At 41.5% G+C, this 20,422-nt stretch overlaps 1 protein-coding gene across 4 annotated transcripts in view; it reads left to right on the top strand.

Annotated features, from left to right (window-relative positions):
- Positions 1 to 20,147, top strand: part of IARS1 (isoleucyl-tRNA synthetase 1) — a 75,376-nt gene extending 55,229 nt beyond the window's left edge. For 3 of the 4 annotated variants that reach the window (XR_012424896.1, XM_005582243.4, XM_005582244.4), the window contains 4 exons: positions 8,567 to 8,692; positions 12,808 to 12,951; positions 13,594 to 13,746; positions 19,491 to 20,147. Coding sequence is in view for 3 of the 4 variants with exons in the window: in XM_005582243.4 (XP_005582300.3) it covers positions 8,567 to 8,692; positions 12,808 to 12,951; positions 13,594 to 13,746; positions 19,491 to 19,573 (506 nt within the window). In the remaining variant the exon portion in view is untranslated. Of the gene's footprint in view, positions 1 to 8,566; positions 8,693 to 11,638; positions 11,835 to 12,807; positions 12,952 to 13,593; positions 13,747 to 19,490 lie in introns of those variants that run through there. The other variant, XM_065530812.2, reaches the window with a different exon arrangement.
- Positions 20,148 to 20,422: the final 275 nt, after the last annotated feature.

The raw sequence follows: 20,422 nt of genomic DNA, 5'->3' as shown, positions 1-20,422 counted from the left end.
AATCTCCACATTCTTAAAAATAAACAACATACTTTTAAATTATCCATGATTAGGGAAAAAGTCTCAAGAGGAAAAGAAACATAGAACTGAGTGAAAAGGAAAATACGACATCAAATGTGGAATGTGGCTAAAGTGGTCCTGAGACGGAAATCTGTTGCACTAAAAACTGAAAGAAAGATGGTTTTAAATCATAACTTAAGGTCTAAACTCAAGAAACTAGATAGGAAAAAAAGCAAAATAAATGCAAAGTAAGAAGAAGGAAAAACATAAAAATAAGAGAAGAAATCAGTGCAATTGAAAACAAACGATAGAGAACATTAATGATATAAAAATCTGGTTCTTACCAAAAAATTCAGCAAAATTAATAAACCTCTAGTCAGACTAATAAAGAAAAAAGAAGACACAGTTGCATATCAGGAATAAAAAGAATTATCAATACAGATTACCAGAATCAAGAAGATAATGCAAATACTGTGAATAATCTCCATATGTAAGTTTGACAACTTGGATACCTGTCACCCAGGCTGGAGTGCAGTGATGCAAACTCAGCTCACTGCAACCTCCACCTCCTGGGTTCAAGTGATTCTCATGCCTCAGCCTCCCGAGTAGCTGGGATTACAGGTATGCCACACCATGCCCGACAAATTTTTGTGCTTTTGGTAAAGGTGGGGTTTCACCCTGTTGGCCAGGCTGATCTCAAATTCCTGGCCCCAAGTGATCTGGCCCTCCTTGGCCTCCCAAAGTTCTGGGATTACAGGCATGAGCCACTGTTCCTGGCCTGAAGTGAACCTTGTTTTAAAAAGCACAAACTACTACAACTCACACAATATGAAATAGATAATTTTAATGGCCCTGTTAAGGAGACTGAATTCGTAATTTAAAATCTCTGAACTAATCTCCAGGCCCAGTTTCACTGGAGAATTCTTACCAGAATTAATACCAGTTCTATACAGACTCTTCCAGAAAATAGAAGAGGAAGGAACAGTTCACTCATTTTATGTGGTTATTAACCTGCTACCAAAACCAAATAGAGACAATATTAAGAAAAAAGATAGACCGGGTACGGTGGCTTATGCCTGTAATTCCAGCACTTCGGGAGGCTGAGGCGGGTGGATCACCTGAGGTCAGGAGTTGGAGACCAGCCTGGCCAACATGGTGAAACACCATCTCTACTAAAAACACAAAAATTAGCTGAACCTGGTAGCGGGCGCCTGTAATCTCAGCCTACTCAGGAGGCTGAGGCAGGAGAATGGCTGGAACCCAGGAGGCAGAGGTTGCAGTGAGCCGAGATCGTGCCATTGCACTCCAGCCCAGGCCAACAACACTGAGACTCCATCTCAAAAAAGAAAAAAAAAAGATAGAAAACAGATATTCCTCATGAATATAAATTAATTCAGCTATATATACAAAGAATTATGCACCATCACCAAGTAGGATTTATTCCAGGGATGCAAGGCTGGCTCAGTATTTAAAAATCAATGTAGGCCGGGCGCGGTGGCTCAAGCCTGTAATCCCAGCACTTTGGGAGGCCAAGACGGGAGGATCACGAGGTCAGGAGATCGAGACCATCCTGGCTAACACGATGAAACCCCGTCTCTACTAAAAAATACAAAAAAATAGCCGGGCGAGGTGGCAGGCGCCTATAGTCCCAGCTACTCGGGAGGCTGAGGCAGGAGAATGGCGTAAACCCAGGAGGTGGAGCTTGCAGTGAGCTGATATTCGGCCACTGCACTCCAGCCTGGGCAACAGAGCGAGACTCCGTCTCAAAAAATAAAATAAAATAAAATAAAATAAAATAAAAATCAATGTAGCCTGGGTGCGGTGACTCACGCCTGTAATGCCAGCACTTTGGGAGGCTGAGGCGGGCAGATCACAAGGTCAGGAGTTCAAGACCAGCCTGACCAACATGGTGAAACCCCGTCTCTACTAAAAAGACAAAAATTAGCCAGGCATGATGGCACACGCCTGTAATCCCAGCTACTCAGGAGGCTGAGGCAGGAGAGTCGCTTGAACCCGGGAGGCAGAGGTTGCAGTGAACCAAGATCGCACCACTGTACTCCAGCCTGAGTGACAGAGACTCTATCTCAAAAAAAAAAAAAAAAAAAAATCAATGTAATTATCATATTATCAGACTAAAAGATTACATGACTGTAGCAGTTGATTCAGAAAAAGCATTTGATCAAATTCAACACCCATTCATGATGAAAATCCTCACAAAAATAGGAAGAGAAGAGAATTTTGTAGACTGGATAATGAGCATTTTGCAAAAATCCTACAGCTACCATTCTACCTAATGGGGAAAGCGTGAATTCTTTCTACCTAAAATCAGTAACAAGGCAATCACAACTCATATTCGACATTGTACTGGAAGTTCTAGCCAGTGGACCATGGCAAGAAAAGGAAATAAAAGTCATGCAGATAAAGGAATAAAGCTTCCTCTATAGAAAATCATAAGGAGTGTACATACAAACACCTAAAAAAATAGACCAGGCTTGGTGGCTCGCGCCTGTAATCCCAACACTTTGGGATCTGAGGCAGGTGGATCACCTGAGGTCAGGAGTTCAAGACCAGCCTGGCCAACATGGTGAAACCCCGTCAAAAAAATACAAAACATTAGGCATGGTGGTGGTCATCTGTAGTCCCAGCTACTCAGGAGGCTGAGGCAGGAGAATCACTTGAACCTGGGAGGCGGAGGTTGCAGTGAGCCGAGATCGTGCCACTGCACTCTAGCCTGGGCAACAAGAATGAAACTCCATCTCAAAAAAAAAAAAAAAAACATCATATTGCCTGGTTTTAAGATGTGACCTGGGATCACCATATTGGTCTTCCCACGCCAGCTGCTCCCATGATGGTTGTGTGTTTATTTAGACCTGTGATGATGTCTCAGACAGTACATGGTTCCCTGAACTGCTGTGCAACTTCAGTGATGTATGGCATTGAGCTGGTCCATCCCTGCCAACATCCTGGCTGTCTCAGGTTACCCTGTAGAAGGAGTCAGATGGATGGTCAGTGGTGTGAATGAGTAATGTAAACAAGAACAGTGTTCTCGGCCGGGCGCGGTGGCTCAAACCTGTAATCCCAGCACTTTGGGAGGCCGAGACGGGCGGATCACGAGGTCAGGAGATCGAGACCATCCTGGCTAACACCGTGAAACCCCGTCTCTACTAAAAATACAAAAAACTAGCCGGGCGAGGTGGCAGGCGCCTGTAGTCCCAGCTACTCCGGAGGCTGAGGCAGGAGAATGGCCTAAACCCGGGAGGCGGAGCTTGCAGTGAGCTGAGATCCGGCCACTGCACTCCAGCCCGGGCTACAGAGCAAGATTCCGTCTCAAAAAAAAAAAAAAAAAAAAGAACAGTGTTCTCGTCACAGAGGGCCAGCAGCATGAGCAGTGATAAGAGAGGCAGGGCCTTTTCTCCCATCTACTGACTCCAGGACTGGCCATTCCTGAGTCAGTTGACCAGACATCTGGGAAGAAGAGCTCCCAACTCCAAGGTTATTTTCCTAGGAATAGCTTTAAATGCAGCCACAGCTTGGTCTTCTGCCTTAATATGATTTGATATGTTTTGCAATTTACTGTCCTGCTGAAAGCATTCATATTATGAGGAAAAAAACCCATACAAATCATCATTAAATCTGTTATTTTTAAATGTTTGGCCTTTTTCTGTACCCTTTGGATTTAAGCATTAATTGGGTTTCCAAAGTAATTGAATAAAAATCATATCGCTTATTAAAAAAGAAAACTTTTGAGTCACAGGATATAAGATAAACATACAAAAATGAATTTTATTTCATACTAGCAATCTATACTAGCAATGAGCAAGTGGGCAATGAAATTAAAAGTGTGATATCATTTACAGTCACTTAAAAAAAGATGCTAGGCCAGGCGTGGTGGTTCACACGTGTATTCCCAGCACTTTGGGAGGCTTAGGCTGGAGGATTACTTTAGTCCAGGAGTTCGAGACCAGCCTGGGCAACAAAGTGAGACCCCATCTCTACAAGAAATAAACTAGGCAAGTGTGGTAGTGTTCGCCTTTAGTCCCAGCTACTTAGGAGGCTGAGGTGGGAGGATCACTTGAGCCTAGGAGATAGAGGCTGCAGTGAGCCATGATCATGCCACTATATTCCAGCCTGGGCCACAGAGTGAGACCTTCTCTCCACAAAAAAAGATATTCAGATGTAAACCTAATAAAACATGTTAGGACTTGTATACTGAAAACCACAAAATAGTGATGGAAAAAATCAGACAAAATCTAAATAAGTGGAGAGACGTTTATGGATGAGAAGATTCAGTATAGTAAAAATGTCTCTGCTATCCTGCTGTGGTTTGAGTGTCCCTCCCAAACTCAGGTTAAAATGTCACTGCCATTGTGACGGCACCATGAATTAGTTAATTACTGCACTAGAGTTCTAGAAATTGTTACCCAGTCCAGTGGTGTGACCGTAACACCAGAAACCTGTACTTGTCAGAGTCCTTTCCGTTGTATCTCCTCAGAGATGAAACACTTTAGATTCACAGTTGCTTACAATAGCTTTCAGGAAAGTACCAGAGTAAAACAATTAGCTGTCGTTGGATGACAAGACTTTAAATGGTCATGGTTAAATATCCGACGAGAGTTCATTATAATAATGTTGCAATTGACAAGGAAGTTTAGTTATTTCTGTGGTATATAGCATTTTAAGGTAACTAGAATTGTACTGATAACATTAGACCAGGTCTATCAGATTTCTAGGAATTGCACACAATTTCTGGAACACATTATTTGTACAAATTAACTCGAAGGTTGAACATCATTTCTTATTTAACAGTGCTTCCTATGCAGATCTAACATAGTCAAATAAGTCTGACTTGTTTACTATTTCTCTTCATAATGAAAGAGAATTCTCTTGAGATATTTCAGGGTGCCTCTGGAAGCTCCCAAAGTTAGCTCGAGGTCAGAAAGAATTAAGTTTAGAGTTTGATTTTGGGAAGCTAGTAAAAAATGTCAAAGGCTTAAAACACTTGATTAATAGGATTTCAGGTCACTGAAACTATAGTCACTCATTTAACCAGAGTGATAATTAAAAGTATTCAAAGGCAAATATAGAAAGTTACACAGTTATAAAAAGACCTGAGCAGTTTTAATAGAGGGGACTCTGTTTCTCTGTTTTCTTTTCTGTAAAGACAGTGCCTCACTACGACTCCCCAGGCTGGTCTTGAACTCCTGGCCTCAAGCAATCCTCCTACCTCAGCCTCCCAAAGTGCTGGTATTATTAAGGCTTATTATTTTGATAACTTATAAATAAATTCATTCAGATCTTAGCCAGCTTGACCACACGTAAAATTCCTTTTCCAAGATTTCTCTTCCACAAACCTACTACAACTTTCTTATATCCGTTCTGTTTTGGATTAAATTCTTCCTTTCTCTTACTGTGAAACAAGTCATTCTACGTTAGGGCAAAAATTAGTCTTTTTCTCTTAACAAACACACATCCAATGAATATTCATCATTTAAATTAGCAAAACCCTAAGGGTGTAAATTACCAATGGGGAGCTATTTTTGAGTAGACATAACGCAAACAGAGCTAGCTACCATCAAGTTATTTCTCTGTTAGCTACTTTTACAGCATGTGTATGTTTGGCAGTCTTCACAAAAACAAGAATCCTAAAAAGTTTAATAGATGGGGTTTTTTTGTTTTACCTCTGTGCTCAGTAAACGTAAAGTAATGGATACTGGCACCCACTTGCACATTTGTTCATAGATTGAACTCAGTTCTATAATTATAAATATCAAGTGGAGGTAACATAAACTTATTTGATAGTAAATCCTGGTAGGATTTAAAAGTTGTATATCTGCATTATGTATTCTTACCCAAGTCACATGAACTTGAAAAGCATTTGTGTTGGTTTCTGTGTTGCTGAGAGAATACTTAATTTATGTGAAATGCTTATTTTTCTTTAAATCTATTAAATAGAAATCTTTTATGAATTAATTTTTGACCATACCATCTGGAGGTAGAAAAATAACTCATGGCTGGGTGCGGTAGCTCAAGCCTGTAATCCCAGCATTTTTGGAGGCTGATGCAGGCGGATCACCTGAGGTCAGAAGTTCAAGACCAGCCTGACCAACATGGAGAAACTCCATGTCTACTAAAAAAAAAAAAAAATACAAAATTAGCTGGGCATGGTGGCACATGTCTGTAATGCCAACTACTCGAGAGGCTGAAGCAGGAGAATCACTTGAACCCGGGAAGTGGAGGTTGCAGTGAGCTGAGATCGTGCCATTGCACTCCAGCCTGGGCAATGAGCAAAACTGCATCTCAAAAAAAAGAAAAAGAACACATATATGTAACATACCTACATGCACAGGCATATATAAACATACAGACAAGCAGATTTCTTAGCTTTCTTTTGAAAACTGTAGCCATGTACCAGGTACTGTAATATAAAACACACTAGTTTTATGAAACAATAGCTGAATCTAAAGTATGTTCCCAGCAGATGGAATAAATTAAGGTTACTTGCTTCGGTGGCCAAAGTGTTCTACTAGTGCTTTTGGAAATGTCTTAAGATTTTTCATTTAAACATTAAACAAAGAGTTTTCAAGCCTTGACACAAAAGCACTGTCCGTAAAAGGGAAAAGTGATACATTTAACTAACTGAAAATTTAGGTTTTGCTTTGAACATCCTATAAAAGGATGAAAGACAAGCTACGGACTGGGAGAAAATCTTTATAAAACAACATATTTGACAAAAGACGTCTCTAGAATATGTAAAGATCTTTTAAATCTCAACAGTAAAGAAAAATCCAGTTAGAAAATGGGGTGGAGATATGAACAGACATTTATTTACCAAAGGGAATATACAAATGACAGAAATGTACATGACAATATTTAACGTCATTAGCCATTAGGAAAATTCAAGTTGAAATTACATTGACGTCTTAATACACACCTATCAGAGTGACTAAAATTGAAAGTAGTGACAGCACCAAATGCTGCATCTCATACATTGCTGGTGGGAATATAGAATGGTATGATCACTCTGGAAAATAGTTTGGCATTATCAGAAAACTAAATATGTGCTTTCTATAATGACTCAGCAGTTGCACTCCTAGGTGTTTATCCCAGAGAACTGAAAACTATGTTCATTGCCACATCAACGTATATAGTACTTGTATTCATAATAGCACCAAACTATAAACAACCCAGATATTCTTCAGCAGATAAATGGCTAAACAAACTGTGGTATATCCATATCATAGAACATTACATAGCAATAAGAAGGAACAACTATCAATTAGCACAGCAACTTATTTTAATCCTTAGAAATTGATGCCAGCTGAGGCCAGGCACAGATGCTCACGCCTGTAATCCCAGCACTTTGGGAGGCCGAGGCAGTCAGATCACCTGAGGTCAGGAATTTGAGATCAGCCTGGCCAACATGGTAAAACCCCATGTCTACTGAAAAAATACAAAAATTAGCCAGGTGTGGTGGTGGGTGCTTGTAATCCCAGCTACTTGGGAGGTTGAGACACGAGAATCTGTTGAATCCGGGGGGCAGAGGTTGCAGTGAGCCGAAATCGCACTGCTGGACCCTAGCCTGGGTGATAGAGCTAAACTCCATCTCAAAAAAAGAAAAAGAAAAGAAATTGATGCCAACTGAAAAAAGTCCCAAAAGGTTCCATACTGTATAATTGCATTTACATAACATGTTTTAAATGATAAAATTATGGAAATGGAGACTGTTGTTTGCCAGGGGTTAAGGAGGGAATGAGCCTGGAAGGGAGTTGGGTATGGATATTAAAAGGCAACACAAGGATTCTCATGGTGGCAGAACTACTCTCTATCTTAATGATGGGGATGGGTACAGGATTTTACACGAGTGATAAAATTGCATAGAACTAAACATACCCACACGTACACATGCCCCAATGAGTAAAAGTAAAACTGAGGCAGTCTGAATAGGATCGGTGGATTGCATCAACGTCAGTATGCTGGTTGTGGTATATACTGTAGTTTTGTAAAATGTCACTATTGGGGGAAACTGGGTAAAGGGCCCGTGGTATCTCACTATGTGCATTTGGCTCTACAGTTAACTCAAAATGTTCCAATATATTAATAAAGTAAATATCTGTACATGAATCTAAGGTGCGGAATAAATCAACATCGGGGCCCATCCTGACCTGTGGGGATATACAAATGGCACAAAATGAAAAATGAGAATCAAAAATAAGAATCATGAATACAAAGATTTTAATCTAGAAAAAGACAAGAACAGATTGCCTGGTAGAGTTCTATGCCTGGACCATGTCTACCAAGGATTGCCAAAACACATGCCAAGGATGGAGATATATATATGCTATATAGTATATATGCAATATATACACTGTACATATATATATATCTCCATCCTTGGTATGCTCTTATATATATAATAAGTAATATATACACATATATATAGTGTATAGTTGGGGGAAAAGGAAAATAATTAGGGCTTGAACCCCTTTGTATCCCTTTTCCTCCAAATTTAACATTTTCTTTTCAGTTTTATTTGTCTGATTGAGGTGTCGTTTTTGTGACTTTTTAGGTGGAGTGTTGCTCCTGGAAAATCCAAAAGGTGATAATAGGTTGGACCTTTTAAAGCTGAAGAGTGTTGTCACTAGCATTTTTGGTGTGAAAAATACAGAGCTGTCTGTCTTCCATGATGAAACAGGTATGTGGAAAGTGAGAGGAGCCTGTGTCCTTTGACTTGAGATGGATTGGTGAAGGTCTTAATTTGCTGTCAGTTGTACTATATAACTTTTGCATTTTTCCTGACTCTCTTGAGTCAGGGCCCAGCTCTTCAGCAGTGCCTGCCAGCAGTGTCTGTTCATGCCTTCTCATTGTATGATGTGACTGAAAACCCTGGGCTTAATGGTTCTAATCCTTCCCTGTCACCTGTTAGCCAGCTGATGGACTTCAGCCTTCAGAGTCCTCCCTTGTGAGGTTGTTTTTGTTTTTGAGACAGGGTCTCACTCTGTCACCCATGCTGGAGTACAGTGATGCAGTCATGGCTCACTGCAGCCTCCACCTCCTGGGCTCAAGTAATTCTCCTGCCTTGACCTTCCAAGTAACTGGGACTACAGGCATGCACCACCACGCTTGGCTAATTTTATTTAATTTTTTTTTGGAGAGACCAAGTCACTGTATTGCCCAGTCTGGTCTTGAACCCAGGGCCTTAAGCAATCCCCCTGCCTTGGCCTCCCAAAGTGCTGGGATTCCAGGTGTGAGCTACCACACCCAACCGTGAGTTTTAACTTTATTAAACACAATGCCTGGATCTCACTAAATCTGGATTCTCAATAAAGCAAACATGAAAATTTTTTAAAGAATTATAGATGCATTCTCCCACTATTATGTATTGAATGTGACCTCTGGAAAAAAAAAAAAAGATGTGTCCTAACCCCTTGTATGTCTAAATGTGACCTTTGGAAATAGGATTATCGTAGATGTAACTAGTTAGGATGAGGTCATACTGGAGTAGCGTGCGCCCTTAATCCGGTATGACAGTTGTCCTTATAAGAAGGTGGCCATATGAAGACATAGAGACACACAGAGAGAATGCCATGTGGTGACAAAGGCAGAGATTGGAGTTACACACAGCTGCAAGCCAAGAAACAACCAAGATTGCCAGGAGCCTCCAGAAGCTAGGAAGAGGCAAAAACGGATTCACCTACAGGTTTCAGAGGGAGCACATCTGCCAACACTTTAATTTCAGACTTCTGACCTCCAGAACTTTGAGACAGTAAATTTCTTTTATTTTTATTCCCTAGCCCCCTGCAGTTTGTGGGATTTTACTGTGGCAGCCTCAGAAAACTAATACTCATTTTATGAATCTGAATGCTCATTTTCAGAAACTTTTAAATAACTTAAAAGAAGAAATGCAAATGGCCGACTAAGGAACAACGGGTACATCTTAATGGTAATCAGGAACTTTCAAGGTAGTACCACAGTGAGGTACTATTAACTGCCACCAGATTGGCAAAAACTAGAAGAATCTGACAGACTCAAATGTTGTCAGGGATATTGCATAATAGGAACCCTCATTCACTGCTGGATTATGAATTGTTGGAACCACTGGAAAACTGTTTGCTATTGTATCCATTAAAGGTTGGATAGGAGAAGCAAAAGCAATGTGGGAGAAAGCAAGTAAAGGTCTACAAGAAGGTAGCAAGTTAGAGGTCTGAGAAAAATCTCTAACCGGGTTCCACCAAGGTGGTGTGTAAGTCAGGGGAAAGCTGGATCTCTGCCTAAAGTCACTGTAGGATGAGAAGTAGAGAAAAGCAAAAACAGGCTGGAGTGCACATCTCTCTGACCGCATCTGACACTGACAGTCCGGTGTCTTGCAGAAGAAACTGCTGGTGTACTTTTCCAAAGAGTTGCACACATTCCTGGCCTGGAAGTTGGAAGAGCAGAGGCAGGAGCGTGGGCTGCTCACTGTCCCACTGAACAAGTCGACAGATCCACAGCAACCTGAGAAAACCAAGGGCACGGGCCGCATGTTAGCCTGTTTAGCATAATGACTGTTACTAAACTTCTACCTTCCAAATCCTGTGTAGATTTCTCTGTGATCAAGCCATTACCCAGAACCAGGTCAGACAGAGAACCTGGGAAATAGTTTTAGTTTAGCTGCATTGACACAGGGTGAAACCACCATAGTTCACCTCATTGTGATCTTGACATGTATACATGGCTCTTTAAACCATATTTAACTTCCAAATAAAGACCCTAGTAGTTTAAAAATCACACTTTCAGCTCTTTCTTGTATTGCTTCAAAGATGCTAACTTCATTACCCAAAACAAGATAGAAAGTTACCTTATCCTTCTTTGGGTGATGTTGATTTCTCTTCTAGCTGAGCCGTACCTCCCCTTTTTGCTATTCTTTAACTTTACTGAGATACAAGGTTAACCTGTTAAAATATTTCGTGTTATATGGTAAGGAAATAAGAGAGTGGAAAAATAAGAATTGGCTAATATATATTAACATGTCATGCCACACTTCATTTGCTGAAAAATGAGTTCTCTGGTCAGAAGCAATGCTATGTGGAGTGCTCTGTTGGTGAATAAGACATTCTCCGCATCCATGGATGGTGGGTTTGACCGAAGCATTATGGGTGACAGTGGCAAATCCATGTCCAAAAGGAGTGTGTTCCAGTAAGACCAAATCACTGCCTTTTCCCATAATGGAAACTGCAGTATAACCAAGCTGCCATCGAGAGTCTGGCTCGTCTTTCCTGGCAATAACACTATATTGAAAGCTCAGGTAATGGTCCCCACTGTTGGTAGTTGGGATACACAGTAGCAACTGTAGGAAAATCAACCTTAGGGGATGGAAGTAATGTTGCGGAGCCCATGCCTGGGTGGCCCCTTTGTTCATCCGTCCATTGGGCAAGGGCAGAAGTGGCTGGCGGCAGAGTAGGTCATGTCCACTGAATTTTTTTTTTTATTTTTTAGAGACAGGGTCTCACTCTATCACTCAGGCTGGAGTACAGTGGCTCAGTCATAGCTCAATGTAACCTCAAACTTCTGGGCTCGAGCAATCCTCCCACCTCAGCCTCCAAAGTAGCTAGGAGTACAGATACATGCCACCATGCCTGGCTACTTCTTTTCTTTTTTGTAGAGAGGAGATCTTGCTGTATTGCCCAGGCTGGTCTCAATCTTCTGGCCTCAAGCAGTCCTCCCCTTTCTGCCTCCCGGAGTGCTGGGATTACAGGTGTGAGCCACTGTGCCCAGCCCCACCCATTTTAAAATTCTCATTCTGTCTGCCCATTTGAAGAGATCTGTCCACATACCTCTTGCCCTAACTTCCTTGTCACCAGTTTTCTAATTCTGTTCTTTGAGTCCCTGGCTGTTCTCATTTAGTCCAGCTATTGGCCAGTGTCCGTGAATCAGTGTAGATCTACTCCTAGCTGTTTCTCCGAGCAAAATGACCAGCCGGCTGCACTGAATGAAGTTGTGCCCATTGGTAGGATTTCCACCCATCACTATTCTTCAGGGCTACCCAGAGTCAGAACAGGGCCGTAAGACTGTAATTGTCTACTTTGGATGGTACAGCGTATTGTGCAGTAAGCCCTACGCAGCGAGCCCTAAAATGTCTTCTTTCTCTGCCAGCCAGTCCTGGAAGACTTCCTATAAGGCCACACCTGTGGTTGAGAGAAGAGACCATGTGGGCCTAGGCTGAGAATGGGCATCTAGCCACTGGTGCAGCAGGTTCCTCTGAGCCAGTGCCCCAGCCTAGTCTCATACTTGCCATTTCCACTCAATATTTGGAGGCTGCCCTGTGGGCCTGTCCTGTATCACAACCATTAGCAGTCATCTGCCTGTGCATGCATTCCCAAGCAACATTTAATGTTCTCTAAATGAAATTACGCTGCATATGTTCTGTGTATCATGCTTTTTTCCACATCTGTTCCTGCGTCAAATAACATCTTCTGACTGTAATTAGCATTTTTTAATGTAAGCTTTTCGTGGTGAAGCTTGAGATTCTGATATAGGAGGAAATTTTAAGAGGAGCTGTATTATACAGAGAAAATACTAAAATAGAGAAAACAGTTTGCCCTGTATTTCAGATTATGAATATTATGATGTTTATTTTACAACATTAAGATTTCCTACCATTGCATATCATTAAAGGCTGGTTTTATAGAAAAGGCAATGGCTTTTGATAAACAGAAATTAAGTGGAAAGCATTGTTGTAAAAAGATACATGATAGTTAAATAGGAAAAATTGAATGACTTCAGTTTTGAATTGTTCATTAACCCTGAAAGAATTATTGTTGTTATTTTTAGAAATACAAAACGAAACCGACCTACTGAGTCTTAGTGGAAAAACACTTTGTGTGACTGCGGGATCGGCTCCCTCTCTGATCAGCAGTTCTAGTACTCTTCTTTGTCAGTATATCAACCTACAGCTCCTGAATGCAGAGCCACAAGGTATGTGCCTCCCCACAGCGGGCAGATTGTGGGGTGCTGGGCATTGAGGTTGTCTTTAATATTCAAATATGTGTATATTTCTAGTCGGCTTCAAAGTATTGCTTTAAAGTGTGGGCTCCCCCGCTGCTTTGGGGAGCAACCACAGGCTTTTCTTTTGGTGTGTTATAGAGACTCTCATCCATCTGGCATGGTTAGGAAATGAAAAAATTGGTTAGGTAAAAATGATAATTAAATTGTTTGAGTGCCAGAACATTTTAATCTCTAGTTTTACTTTCTTTTCTGCAGAAAATGTTCTGAAAACTTGTATACTTTCCTGATATTTTAGGATCCTCGTTGTGCACATTTGTACTGAAGTCTTCGGGCTCCTCACTTGACTGTGTACTGAGTATCTGCCCCACAAGCTGCTGGGCTTTTATCTAAGTTTTGTTTTTGTTTTTCTTTTTCTTTTTCCCCTTCCCCTTCACCTCTATGAAATATTCAGAGCTGTGTCTGCATGGACCGCATCTCCAGCGGTCACACTCATCCTCCTGGACCTGCTGCTGGCCTCAGCACTGCCTGTTAGAGCTGTCCGCAGTGGCCACCTCTATTGGAGATGGAGGGTGAACTCTCGAGATTTAATCCAGTTTGTTCTTTCTTCCTTAGAGTGTTTAATGGGGACAGTGGGCACTCTCCTGCTTGAAAACCCGCTTGGGCAGAATGGACTCACCCACCAAGGTCTTCTGTATGAAGCAGCCAAGGTGTTTGGCCTTCGGAGCAGGAAGCTAAAGCTGTTTCTGAATGAGACCCAAACGCAAGGTAAGGAGATTATGGACCGTAAGTTTTTTGTTTTTGTTGAAAGTAGATTTTGATGCCATTAACCATTTGTAGCATATACGTGTAAGATAGTACTATTGTAATCCTGTTTTGTTATTCTTTCCCCAGAAATTTACCATAATATAATTTTCTTTCCTTTCCATTTTTTTTGAGACTGAGTCTCACTTTGTCTCCCAGGAGTGCAGTGGCACAATCTTGGCTTACTACAACCTCCACTTCCCGGGTTCAGGCCCGGGGCTTCAACCCAGCAACAGGGATTCTCCTGCCTCAGCCTCCCGAGTAGCTGGGAATACAGGCGCCCGCCACCACGCCTGGCTCATTTTTGTATTGTTAGTAGAGATGGAGTTTCACCATGTTGGCCAGGCTGATCTCAAACTCCTGACCTCAGGTGATCTGCTTGCCTCGGCCTCCCAAAGTGCTGGGATTATAGGCGTGAGCCATGGCGCCCAGTCAATAATATAATTTTTTAATAGCAATTAAAAGGATAATTACTTTTTGCTAAATCTAAAAACTACATGTGTATGTTATTAAAAATACATGCTTCTAGGTAAATTAGCATGTTTGCTGACCCTAAAACTGTTCTTTTTCCCGAAAGTCAAAATTATCACAGGGTTGTAAAATAGGCTGAAGGAAACTTACAGCTGACATTATACCTCCCTTTATAAAGGGAGTTTATAAAACATGCTTACCTACAGTTTATAAAACATGCTTACCTGCATTTTCTCCTTGAGACACATAACTGTGAAGAGCTAGGTCATCAGTTGACGTATTCCACATTCTATTATCTAGAAAACAGAAATTAAGGATGGCGACTTGCACTTGCTGGTGTCAGGTAGCGTATTTTCTCCTCCTCCCGTTCTCCCACTTAGCACTATTCACTTCAGAGATTTCAGCTTCTGTGGCTGCTCTGTCAGCTTCTCTGTTGACATCCTTAGCCTACCCTCTGAGTTTCGTTCTGTAATCCTGCTACACATCAAACGTCTTCACTTTAATATTGCTGCCACTGCAATCACTTCCCCCGACAGCTTCCCTTTGTGGGATCTGCTTTTTTCTGTTTATACCCATTCTTGACATCTCAACTCAAAACTTTTACCATCCCATCCTTTGATTTGTGACACCTGATAGCCTGGGATTTATTGGGCTTTCTGCATCAGTATTTGTGTCTTTTGGCACTTGTGGAAAATTGCCAGACATCTTGTCCAACTTACCTCTTATTCATTCTCTCTAGTGTTCTCTCCTTCTAACACCTTGTTTAGACATGTTTTAGATGGACTTGCTCACTCTATCCTGCCTCTTATTCTCTTTTCCTATTTCCCCTCCTTTTGTCCTTATATGCTACATTCTGGATAATTTTGGCTTTTTTCTCTTACCCTTGTTCTTCTGCAGGTGAGGTGCGTCTTTTCTCTGTTTCCGGAAGATTTTCCCTTTGTCTTTTACTTTCTGCAGTTTAACTGTGATTTCCCTAGGTGTACATTTTTTGGTATAAGGCAGTCTTTATTTCTGTTACAGTGTTTTGAATTTTTTTTTTTTTTAGACTTGGTCTTATTCTTTCATGCAGGCTGGAGTGCACTGGCTCAATCACAGCTCACTGCAGCCTCAAACTCCTGGGCTCCAGCAATCCTCCCACCTCAGCCTTCCTAGCTAGGGCTATAGGCACGTGCCACCATGCCCAGCTAATTTTAAAATTTTTTTGTAGGGATAAGGCCTCTCTATAAGGTCCAGGCTGATCATTTTTTAACTCCTGGCTTCAAGTGATCCTCCCACCTTGGCCTCCCAAAGTGTTGGGATTACAAGCATGAACCACCACACCCCTGCCTCCTGATTTCTACCATTTTCTTTTCTTTTTTTTTTTTTTTTTTTTTTGAGACAAGAGTTTTACTCTTGTTGCCCAGGCTGCAGTGCAGTGGCACGATCCCAGCTCATTGTAACCTCTACCTCCTGGGTTCAAGTGATTCTCCTGCCTCAGCCTCCCGAGTAGCTGGAATTACAGGCATGTGCCACCATGCGCAGCTAATTTTTGTAATTTTAGTAGGCACAGGGTTTCACCATGTTGGCCAGGCTGGTCTCGAACTCCTGGCTTCCCAAAGTGCTGGGATTACAGGCGTGAGCCACCACACCCAGCCCGTTCTGTTCTTTCTTAGAGTTTCCATCTTTCTATTTACATTGCCCATCTGCTTTGCTTGTTCTGTTATGTTTCTGTTGAAGCCCAGTTTTAAGAAGCATATGTGTAGTTCCTTGGAGACACTGTCAACCCAGACCCACTTTAAACTAAATTATTTTGGACCATAGGGAGAATGTTAAGAAAGCTGTGACTGACTGGGTAGGCGTGGTGGTTCACTCCTGTAATCTCAGCACTTTGGGAGGCTGAGGTGGGCGGAGTTCAAGACCAGCCTGGCCACTGCACTCCAGCCTGGATGACAAGAGTTAAACTCCGTCTCAAAAAAAAAAAAAAGCTATGACTTTCCCAGTCATACACAAAGGCCAGGAGTTCTGATGGAGACAGGATCTGTATATCCCTACTGCAAAACAAAGCTAAGTGAGGCGGTTCTCTCTGTATGGTGTCTGTGGCTGCTGCAACAGATTTCCACAAACGGGGTGGCTCAAGTCAGCAGGTTTGTTTTCTCACAGCCTTGGAGGCCAGACACTGAAATTAGGCTGTCAGAAAGGCCACAGTCTCTCTGAAGTCTCTGTGGGAGAATTCCTTATTCTTCTAGCTTCTGGTGGCTCCAGGCATCCCTTAAATTGTGGCCACATCACTTCAGTCTCTGACTCCGTGGTCATGTTGCCTCCTTCTCTTCTGTTTCCTCTTTTTCCAAATAAAGTTACATTCACAGCTCCTGGGAATTTAGAACCTGGGCGTATCTTTGAAAGGCCATTATTAACCGATTACATTCTCTTCACTTTTTCTCTTGTGGTGAAGGCACTTACTGAGACCGACCCTTTTGCTGGAAGTTCCAGTTTCTTCAGCAGAGATTTGTTGGACTTCCCAGTGTGTATACACCGGAGGCGTTTCTTTCCCTGCTTTCCTAGCTCTTTAGTGCCCAAAGCATTAGGCCACCAGACCCCATGGGAGTCATTATTTTTGGCCTGTGGAATTCTCCCATTTTCTTCCTGTGCAGCTATTTTTTTTTTTAATTTAGTTGCATATCATACTTGTAAATTTTCTGTCATAATGTTAAATACTAAAGCTCTGTTTCTTCTTGGGTTCCTCCTTCCCTCCCTGGGTTTATTTTCAGTGACTCTTCTTGGTCGTTTTCCCTCTCATCTAGTTTCGGGCCTCATCGTCCATCAAAGTCACGAGTCTGCAGGCTGTACTCTTCCGCCGGAGCTGTCTTCATGAACATTCCTGCCTCGATTTTGTTCCTTCGCTTAGAGCCCCCAAAGCTCCGTATTCTCTTACGCTTCAGAATCTTCCCTTCCACCCAAGATCCTTCCTGCTCTGGTGATTCTGTCCTTTCCTGTCTTGCTAATTCTGTCCATGAGTCTTTCACTCTATCAAAGGCTTTTTTCACTCTCCCTCGAACACACTTCGCTCTTTCATTGTGGTATGGTAGTAGATCATCTAATAATGTAGCTTTCTATTCTGATAAGCTTATATAAAACTTTAGAGATAATTCATAACTCTTTTCTTGTCTCTCAGATCCATTGGTCACCAGGTACTGTTGTGCAGTGGAGCTGAAGATGACATTTGTCTCTCACTTGTTCTTGCAAGTAAATGCAGTGGCATGATTGAAGCTGGTCAGGGGTAGAATCGTGTCTGTGTGAATTATGTATTTATAATACTACCTGCAATTCACATAACCTTTTTGTATTCTCTGCTGCCTTTCTGTGAAATTCTCTTTACTCTGTGATGTTAGCTAGGCAAAAGTTTAGTAGGTGAGAGCTTTTAAAGGTTTAGTGATTTACCTAAGATTACCACAAAGATGGAACTTTTTCTAATTCAGTATCTTTCCAATCTAGTGTCTGTAGCTTCATTTTCATTATGCCTTTTCTCTCAGAATTGTCTTTCATAAAGTATCAGTAACTTGATAAATTAGAAGAGCCACAAAATGTTGACCATTTTAGAAACTCTTAAATGTCTTCTTGCTTGCTCCATTAAACTCTAAACATCATCTCCAGGTCCTGTGATTATCGATTAAGGAAGTAGCTTTGAGAGTGTTCTCACATCTGGGATTGCCTGCTAGGTAGGAGAAGAGCTATTTTTAAAGAAAGCTCATCTGTTTGCTTTAAATTCAGATCTGACTAGAAGCAAAATGCTCCACAGTAGGCAGATAACTTTAAATTTTCTCTTTTCTTTGTTTTCTTTTTGAGTGGTATATTCACTGTGTTTTAATCAATTGCATTTGGGTTATATTTTTGGATGCTCAGAGTTTTCCTTATTGGCCATATTGGATCATGTGTTCTTTAACATGATCCTTTGTCTTTGGTAAATTCTTGCTTTCTCACATAGCAAACATGTCCTAGGCTTATTATGTACTCTTATTTCTCCAGACATAGAAAATAGCTGTTCTTCAAATTATAGAGAATCATATTTTGAAACCACATATCTGGGATACTGAGTTGGCACAGCTTCTGGGCTTTTCTTGTAGACATAGGAAGTATCTGTTTATGAAGAAAAATAACCATCTTGGTAGTACCCAGAGTTAGCCAAACTGTGAAGTGATGGCATAGTCCTCCAGAAGGCTCCAGGAGTCTGTCCAAAATCTGACTCCACCTGCACAGAGTTAGGGTTCTATGAACTCAGTAAAGGATCCACATCAGACCCCCATCACTGCTGGCACCAACTGCAAGTTCCAGGGATTTTCCTAAACCACTCTCAGGTTCAGTAACCTGCTGGGAGGACTCAGACTCACGGAAAGGTATTACACTCATGGTTTGAATTAGGGGAGGGAAAGGATACACATTAGAACCAGTGAGAGCAAGAGAGAGATACCCCTGGAGTCATGGATAATGTTTCTTTCTCCCATCCCTTAATCTGACAACACAGAGACTGTAGTACCAACCAGGGAAGCTCACTTGAGCCTTGGTGTCAGTTTCTTTTTTTTTTTTTTTTTTTTTTTTTTTTTTTTTTTTTTTTTTTTTTTTTGAGACGGAGTCTCGCTCTGTCACCCAGGCTGGAGTGCAGTGGCCGGATCTCAGCTCACTGCAAGCTCCGCCTCCCGGGTTCACGCCATTCTCCTGCCTCAGCCTCCCGAGTAGCTGGGACTACAGGCGCCTGCCACCTCGCCCGGCTAAGTTTTTGTATTTTTAGTAGAGACGGGGTTTCACTGTGTTAGCCAGGATGGTCTCGATCTCCTGACCTCGTGATCCGCCCGTCTCGGCCTCCCAAAGTGCTGGGATTACAGGCTTGAGCCACTGCGCCCGGCCCGGTGTCAGTTTCTTTTGAGGTTTCATTCTCTAGGCATGATTGCTGTCTTTCTCAGCTGATAATACCATGCGACCCAGCGTCCTCATCCTAAATCGTATACTTTGTCTTTCTGTCGTGGCCAACACTACACTGAATCACCTCATTAGCAACAACTGTCAGGTTTGGTGAATGTGCCCACCATGAGAAACAAAGACTCCTACTAAGAAATTCCAAGGATTTAGGATTCCACTCAGGGCAAAGGGCAGAACTCTTAGGTTAAGGCCAAATTCCTTACTACACAGCAGTTAACTTTTTTTAAAATATTCACCCCCAATAGGTAAAATACTGATTTTTTTTCAACTTTTTCTTTCCATTCTAGAAATTACAGAAGACATCCCCGTGAAGACTTTGAATATGAAGACTGTGTATGTTTCTGTATTACCAACAACAGCAGACTTCTAGCATGCCCTTTCAGTGTTGTTCAGTCAGCCTTTCCCTGATTGCACATAGACACACACATGAACACACTGAAGATGTTTCCTTCAGGTGCATGTAAAATATGCTGCTTGGATTGAAATACAAATGGGATTGATGAGTTAAGTAACTTGAGACCTCATAGTAATCTTCACACTTAACCTTAGACACCTATGCAGTCATGTTGGGAGCAGGTTACAGTGTTACCTCAGCACCACAGTTTATTTCTATACTTGAGTTCTTCAGTATAGAAGGTAGAAGTGATTTAAATGGCATAGTATATATATCATTTTCTGGCCTCTTAAAATTTGAGACCTCTTGATGAAATGGACATATTATATATTTCTGCCACCTGGATTTTCCTGGATAATTTGATGGAATATTTTAAGTTTCGGTAAATCAGAACAATAAACAAACTCAGATATAAATGTGTTGAAAGTAATTCATTCTCCCACAGATAGATGAAACTTGAAATGTGTTATCTTTGAAGAACGTAAAAACTTCACAGTGGTTTCTGTGTTAAGACAGTGGACTAGATATCTAATAAAACTTCTTCCCAAAATTCTGGGTGATCATTTGAGTCCTCAAAGAAGCAGATGACATGACAAAGTTAGATGTGCAAGAATTTATTAGAGGAAACACAACTGGAGGATAAACCAGAGATGGAGCAGGCGTAGGTCGAGAGAGCCTTCAGACTCCAGTGTGGGTCTGACACCTGTAACAAGAGAAAACAAAGATTGATTAGCAAAAACTCAGACTGCAGTGCAACTCTAAGACAAAGTCGGTCAGGCCAATGGAGAGTTCCCAGGCAAGGATTCCTTTTAGTAGAGTTCAGAA

Source organism: Macaca fascicularis, chromosome 15, assembly GCF_037993035.2.
Source record: "Macaca fascicularis isolate 582-1 chromosome 15, T2T-MFA8v1.1".
Lineage (NCBI taxonomy): Eukaryota > Metazoa > Chordata > Mammalia > Primates > Cercopithecidae > Macaca > Macaca fascicularis.
This window is presented reverse-complemented; position numbering and strand designations above follow the sequence as displayed.